The sequence below is a fragment of the Charadrius vociferus genome, unplaced genomic scaffold, assembly GCF_000708025.1.
Source record: "Charadrius vociferus isolate BGI_N301 unplaced genomic scaffold, ASM70802v2 scaffold444, whole genome shotgun sequence".
In the NCBI taxonomy this organism is placed as follows: domain Eukaryota; kingdom Metazoa; phylum Chordata; class Aves; order Charadriiformes; family Charadriidae; genus Charadrius; species Charadrius vociferus.
In genome coordinates this window covers 861,635-869,439 of record NW_009648242.1, presented here as the reverse complement: position 1 = coordinate 869,439, position 7,805 = coordinate 861,635, and the positions used below count along the sequence as shown (strand labels likewise).

Genomic DNA, 7,805 nt, shown 5'->3' with positions numbered 1-7,805 from the left:
GGGCTGAACGTGGGGAATTGCCACTCCAGGCTGCACAAAAGCCTGTGGATAGACATAGTGAGCAGGTATCCTGTTGAAAGATGGGAGAGGGAGTTAGTCGGTACGCGAGTCAGCGCCTAAGCATCACATCCATACTCCGAACTAAAACAAACTCAATTTAGTTGTTGTTATGTGCATAGGGTTGCCACAATAACTAGACTGAATGGACCAATTACCAGTTCACTGGTCCGAAGAGAAGCATCGCTCCAAAGCACAGCATTATAGCCGAGTTAAGTAGGAGTGTGTAATGTTGCTTGAGAATATTACGTTTAATGCTATTTAAATCTTTAGAAGGACCAGGATTACAGATGCCACTTTTAAGACAACTCTCAAGGAGTAAGCTTGATTATTCCATCTGGAAAATTGCGGTATTTGTTTTTCAAAACACCTGCAAGTCATTTCTATTACCCTGCTTCTCGCTTAACTACTCGACTCTTAGTAAAATTATTTCCTGCAATACTTTTATTATTAGTAACTGAGCAGTTTGACAGCATTGCTATAATGAGTTTGACAATAGCCAATAAGGCGCCAAGATGGTTGAACCCTGATTTTATGTAAAGTCTTCTCAGGGAGGCGGGGGAAAGAGTGTATTGTGGCAACCCTACTTAAGTTGCTATGCAGACTCAGCACACATTAATTTCTCTGCAACCTCAGTCACCCTTATTAAAAATAAGAAAAAAACCAACACAGGCGACAAGGAGTTTAAATAAAGTTCACAAGTGTGGTAAACACAGCAAGAATCACACTTTCCAAACGAATGATAGTGCAGCTCACTCCGTCACAAGAGGCCATTGAGGGGAAGCTACATAGATGCTATTAAAATCCATAACAGTGACTCCTAAGTACATGTGCATCACACTTTTATAAAGTTTGTAAGGACACAAGGGTCAAACCTGTTTGATTATTAGGCCACTGATGTCCTGTTTTGTGCCAGCTTGTTTATTTCTATGCAAGACATACAGCATAGAGTTTTTTGGGAGACGGGCATAGGATTAAGTCTAAATAGATCTGGTGCTTAACAAAAGCAAAAAAACAAATTTACAGCTCAAGATATCACCATTCTGAACAGATCAGTACACGCTTTCCCATCTTCTACAAGTCACAAAACTTGCTTCCTTGGCTTGTTTAGTTAGTCCTTCAGTTTTGAAAATTGGTCGTATTGTTGTCTTAGCACACAAGTGTACATACAAGTTCATCTCATAGTTGTATTTTATCATATAATACGATTTAAAAAAATAATATACTCAGTATTAATTATCATTTGACATTCATAGCCCTGTCTTGCATCTGGATTTCCACAGAGAAGTCCTTCATATATGCAACTCCTTTCCAGTCAGTGAATCTTTATAAATCCATGAAAAACTGCTTGTGTTGATTTACTACTATTTCATACTGAACTTTACCTTTACACACAACTCTAAAGACTGCACCAACCTTTTAGCGCACTGTAAGCACAGATGCAAGTTGCAACAGTAAAAACTGTCCTCTTTTGTCCAGATTCAAGATTTAATGGAAAGGGTTTTTTTTGTTTGTTTGTTTCATTTTTAAAAATAACTTCAAGATTTACTGAAGTGGTCAATAAGGAACCGTTTCAATCAGAAGGGACACTGTCAACTAGATTAATAGCAAAACATAATTTAAAATAGGTGATAGTCAGGTTTTACAACAGCCTAGTTTTCTTCGTAAGAAAAAAAGAGCTCAGTTGATTGAATAGGAATATTAGCAGAGAGAAATGTTCAGTTGCCGTGTTTAAGACATGAACACCACAATCATAAAAACCCAACGTGTCAATGAAATTAATTTCCTTCTGTGTGAAGGGAGAAAAGAAAAAAAAAAAAAAAGAGTGACAAATAGGGATTGGGAAGGGAAAGAAAACATGAAACAAAACCATAAGTTGGGTTTTTAACACTCACCTAATTTATGAAGTGATTAGCCAGAAGTGCATTTGAAGCATACTTAGGCTGGCTCTGTGCATTTAAATACACATCATTACCTGAGCTCTCCATGCAAAATGGATGAGCATAAACAAGCATTTTGTGTTGGTCACCAATCAAGTTAAATCCTAATAAATATAACACCACATTTTTTTAAGTATTACGGGAAGAGGTACAAAACTACATTTGAAATCAGCGAGAGCCTCTTCTGCATCATTAAGAGTCCATTTAACACCACATCAAAGCAATCTTTACATACAGCATTTATGAAAGGGAGTAATTCTAACAGAAGAGACAGTAGGCAAGCTTATCTAGATGCTTGTGTTGACTTAAACTGATGTTACTAAGATTTTCTGAAGACATTAGGACATTTGGCCATATCCTTGAACAAGACAGAAAGATACATGTGCTCCCACTTAAACTCTTGTGACTTGTTTTATTTAAGCCAAGAAGCTAACAGGTGGTGAAGTTATGAAACATTATCTGTTTGCCACATCTTACCCTACAATAAACATAAACCCTGTGCAGGCTCCTCACCACCATGCCATTTCACACATGATGATTGACAGCATAAGCTGCAGTGGGGCTATTTTTGATCATCTGTCATGCTACAACTGTTTTGAGACGAGTAAAATGGCTTTATATGGCCAAAGTAAACTTCTACCTACTGCAGAGGCCAGCAAATGTAGGTCTCAGCCATTCAGAACCCAACTGCTTTTAATGCTCTGCCAGGTCAAAAGCTGAAAAAGCAATTCCCGGTTATGCTGGATATCCTTGGTATCCCTAATTTTAAATAAAAGCTGCTGCTTTACTTTAGAGAGTAAAAGTGTGAGAATTATACACGGTTTAAACTTTCTTTCCTGGCAGTAATTTTTATTTTGGAATGTATATTTATTGTTTTACGCTTCTGCAATAATGAAAAAGGGAAGACACGTTTAACTTTAGCAGTAACTTTAGCTTTGGAATATTCAAAATGGAATGACATATGCTCCTGCCATGTACTGTAAGACCTTCATTGTTGTTTTAACAGAAGATTTGTGTTTAACTATAACCTCAAAAATAATCCTATAAGCAATAATAAAGTGAAAGCTAATTGTTTCAAAGGAAAGAAAGAGCTTTGTAGGCTAACGCAGAGAGCTGTGGCATATAGAAATTCAGCAGTAGTAGCACATCATTGACTCTCAACATTAAGTTCTTGTGAAAGTAGATATTTAACTTTGAACTAAATATCTTGCTTTGGCCCTTGCATGGCATCATCTGGTTTGGTAAGTGGAATTAAAAGCTTTGCACCAATGCACAGCTTTCCTTATAGCAGAAACAGGTTACATAAACATCAAGACATACAAGACTCTTAAAATGCTTCTTTTTAAATTTATGCCTGATGCCATTAAGAGGACATTTAGCATTCTGCAGGTTAAATTCTGACTGTTTGGCTTCACTCCCTCTTCCCAGATTATCCATAGTCTAGTACTAAACAGGTCTTTTGATCATACACTCAAGAGAGCGCTTTTCGTTCTCTCTTAAGACAGGCAGAATGGCGTAACTCTTGGAAGATAGTACCCCAGCAGATAGTATCAGCTAACCATTTGATAATGAACTTAATAACTTTAACTTAACTCTGGTCTTACTACAAACAGTGGGAATGTTCTCATTTTGATCGAGGTACAAGTTTTAGACAGAAAATAAAGGAAAAACAACTCTCCAACAGAACAAGCCATATCCTACACCAGTACCTCTGTATAACCCTGAATTTTCCCACAAATAGTAAAGCAAAAAATTACATAAGCAAAATGAGAAACGCTATTTTAGGAGGCAAAGTCATCTTCCCCCTCCATAAATTCCTGTTGAATTCAGAGATAGTATTTTAACAAACAATCCTGAAAACAGAGCTGTATAGATAACCAGTCCTGTGATCGAACAGCTTTCTATGAAACACACCAACAGTAAGATAGATGCTGAATGTAAAGAGCAGGGAGAAATGTTATTTGGTGGATGAATTGATCTCTGCAGCACTGAATCAAGAAAAATTCCCAGCATTTTAAATGCTTCATGCATTGAAGCTAATCTAGTTTCTGTCTCCCTCCACCACAATAATGTTGTACTTAATTGAGAATATTGTACTTCTGCATCTTCTCAGTAAAAGTAATCCAATTATTTTCAGTTTCTTGTTTGATAGGTGGGGAACCATATCAAAACACTGCTGACCATACCAGAATATGGCAGCACCTCACTAATTTGCACTCTGGTAGGAATGAAAAACCACAAAACATTTGGAGCTTTTGTGCATGGATTAGCAGAGTATTGGTAGTGAATCACCACTACAACCCATTTTACACAGCATATTAGTAAAGTGCACTTTTTTAAAAAATGCAACTGCACAGGAGGAAGAAAGGTGACCATGTATTTCAGTGCAATCCATGTCACTTCCTCTTAAGTGTGAACTCTTCAATGAAAATAGATTCAAGTAAGCACTGGAACAACTGCTCTTATCGTCAAGGAATATAGTGAATGAAGATGTTCATTCATCCTAATGAATGCTGTTCTTCTTAATCTGAACTACCTGAAAAAGTACAGGTCATAGGAAATTTTGAGGAGGAGGCAGGATGAGTAATCATCTCCTTTGTTTGCACAGAGCAGAAGAAAGGCAAAAGCCAAGGATTAAAAATGACCAATTTTCATATATACATGACCCTGCGACTAACATTCCTTTTCTTCAGACTTAGGTACATTGCATTAGAAATAAAACCTTATTCCGCCTGCTGGAAGAATTTCCCTGACCTAAATGCGGTTTACATGTTCTATTGTTCCCTCTGGGTAAGGAAAGCAAGAAAGATCCCTCCATTTGCACAGTCCTTCTAGCAACAGATTGCCACAGGTTCTCCTTTTCTGTTGTGCTCAGCAAATACTCAGTCTGTCCACGGCTGATCCCCGGGCAGTCCACTGGTTCCTCTTTGCAACAAGTGCTTTAACAGCTCTGGAAACAACGCGCTCTGCCTCCTGCCTACCTTAGCGCAGGCATCATAAACGATGACTGCATATACGCTGTCGTCTCCTCACACTTCAAAGAAGTCAAACAAAATACAGTAGAGGATAATCATAAGAAGGAAAAGAAAAAAAAAAAAAGACAAAAAGTTTTCCACAACCTCTCCACGGGTCTCAGAAGAATCCACACTCTCTTTTGAAAGTATGTGAAGTTTCTAGGACAACTTTTTCCTAGTTTCAGGGACTGTTTCCTACTGGTTTGACAAATCAAACTACTGAGAAGCTATTGTTGCTTAATAACAGCTAGGTACAATATTCTAAAGCTATTCTAATCAAATAAACAAAATACATGTGTGACACATTTTCCCTGCTTTATTGTTAGCTTACTCATTAATTAGCAAAATGCATTATTTTGCAATGAGCTTTTCAGTCAGTGTGCATTAGTTAAGTGACACTGTATGGAAAGTTTAAAGCAGACTTCACCTCCTAATTATATGCCTAGAAGAAGCAAGAGTTAGATCTACTTAGGAATAGTATACTCAAGTCAAGGAGAAATGCGCTACATATTAAAGACAGATTGAAGAAAAAAAATCTCAAATTAGAAAGCCCAAATGGACGCACATTGTTAATACGGAGCTCCACACCCCTCCCAAGAACAAACCCTCCAAAAAAATTATGAACATGCAAGCAATACGTTGATTTACTTAAAAATCAAGAAGTCACACAATTTAGCACTCACTACAAAATATGGTTAAAAAATCACAGGCTACAGCTTGAAAGCAAGGAAAAAAAAAAAAGACCCTTTGCTCCCCATGGCAAAGTCACTCCTCAACAACAAAAACAAAATTAAAAAGAGCCCCCCAAAAAACTTTCACTACAGCTCTTTCAATTAAATAAAAGCACACAGTTTAGCTATCAACACCACTTCATTACTGTAATAAATAAATAAAAAAAAAAGCACACGGAGGTCTATTGACTATATGAAAAAAACATACATGCATCGTTAATCACCATTTTAGCTTGTTTGTGTTTGAGTCTACTGGTTACAGAGTTTAATTCCAAACAGAACTATTCCACCTCTTATCATCATATCCTTCTGATCAGTTATCTTAACTGTAAACGATCCCTGTCAGATTAGAAAGAGATAAATAACATTGAGTCAAGCTGAAAAAAAGAGAAACGGGGCACAGCAATCTTGCATCAAGTCATACCTCCTTGTTTTATCATAGGGTCAAACGGGACCGGACTGCTTAGGTGGAAGGGACACGTCCCACACAACTTGACTCAGCTGCGGCATTTAGAACATGACCGACAAGATGAGCGCATTTATGGGTATACATTTATAAGTCTGAGAACTTCAGCACTGCCGGTGAGTTTATAAGGCTGCTACTGCAAGAGGCCTTCAAAGATCATACTTTTTCTTTCCTTATTTTAAAAAAAGATTTTTTCCTCCCCTATTTGAGGTCCCATTGAACAGACTTACCCAAAAGGCCTCTGTATGAGAGCTGGATGAAGCTGCTGGACACCAAAGGCAAAACCTATCAACAGAAACACATCACATTCTCTGCATGGGTGTTCTTTTGGCCACTTCTTTATGCTACATACACACACGCACACAAACGCAGAGTAACAGCCTTCACGAGCAACCTCCACTGACGATGTCTGAAGGCCAGCAGAACCACAAATGAGAAAGTAAAATATATCAATCCATATATACACGCACACACATACATGCAATACAGAACTTAAACCAGTAAAACACACGCTTTGCTAGAGGTGTTTAGAAGAGCAACTTTTTCTAAACAGTAAGCACAAGGTTTTCATTCCCATTTTATTTTGCGCTCCATTCTGGTCCCTAACTTGAGCCTCTGAAGGATTATATGGTACTTTCTATTCCTCATTGTGTTTACGTACTTTCTACAGACTTAAATTAGCGCTATCTCTACTCATGAGGACTTAGCGTGGGGGTCAAATTCTAACTTCACTTCTATTCGTCAAGCGCCCAAGCGTAAACTCCTTTCTTTGGTGGGCTCTCAGTTACTCACACAAGTGTTCCTCGGGCCAAGCACACGGGAACTCAGAGCAGCCTCCTTCAGAGTGCAAACGTGCACACGCTCTGCGCTCCTGTTCTCCTTGCTGCAAAGCAGCAGTTTGGGAAGCGTCTAGGACATCAGATTGGCTCAGATGTGGTCTTAGAAAGAGCCGTTTCATTTTAAAGTCTGCATAATAGCTCCCATCTGTTGGAGGAGTTTGCATTAAGATACTGTTTGTATTAATAAGACCGCACACATTGGAAGTGATTCATTCCTAGGCCAATCTTTCCCTGCAACGATACTGTAAATGGTCAGCGCCACCACACTCCCAGCAGCGGGAATAACCAATGAAGTGTCTGAGCTGTGGAAGTCTTCCTGGGGAACTGCAGATATTTTCTTTCTGATCACTTTAGGTTTTTAAATAAGGCGCATGTACCAAAAATAGCCAGAAAGTTACTACACGCTGCACTGAAAAATCAAAACCAAAGCACAGCCCAACAGTCAGCACACTTCAGCACAGTGCCGGACAGCACTGCCCCTTTTTTGAAGTTTTCCTCTCTTCAGAAACCTGAGGTACAGCGAGAAAAGCCCTTCAGGGCCGTTTCCTCACCTGGCTGCATTATCCGCGGCTTGGCACCCAGGTACGCCAGGTTCACGTTGGCTTTCCTGCCGTCGATGATGGGGTTGGGGTCTTTACAAGCCCTTTCAGCAGCAGCTCTGTCAGCCATGGTGACCTTAAACGGGCGATGCTGCCCATCAGATCCCTTTCGGCGGGCAAGGAGAAACCTCTCCCCCACGGCAGCCACCCGGCTGCCCC

General features: G+C 39.1%; 1 protein-coding gene across 1 annotated transcript; it reads right to left on the bottom strand.

Annotated features, from left to right (window-relative positions):
* On the bottom strand, positions 1-7,716 carry RBM24 (RNA binding motif protein 24; the record flags this gene model as incomplete). Its single annotated transcript, XM_009884193.1, has 3 exons — positions 7,599-7,716; positions 6,439-6,493; positions 1-70 (listed from the first exon to the last, which is right to left on the bottom strand). Coding segments are annotated over exons 1-3 (243 nt in total), but the record flags the coding sequence as incomplete, so codon positions are not given.
* Between the last annotated feature and the right edge of the window lie 89 nt (positions 7,717-7,805).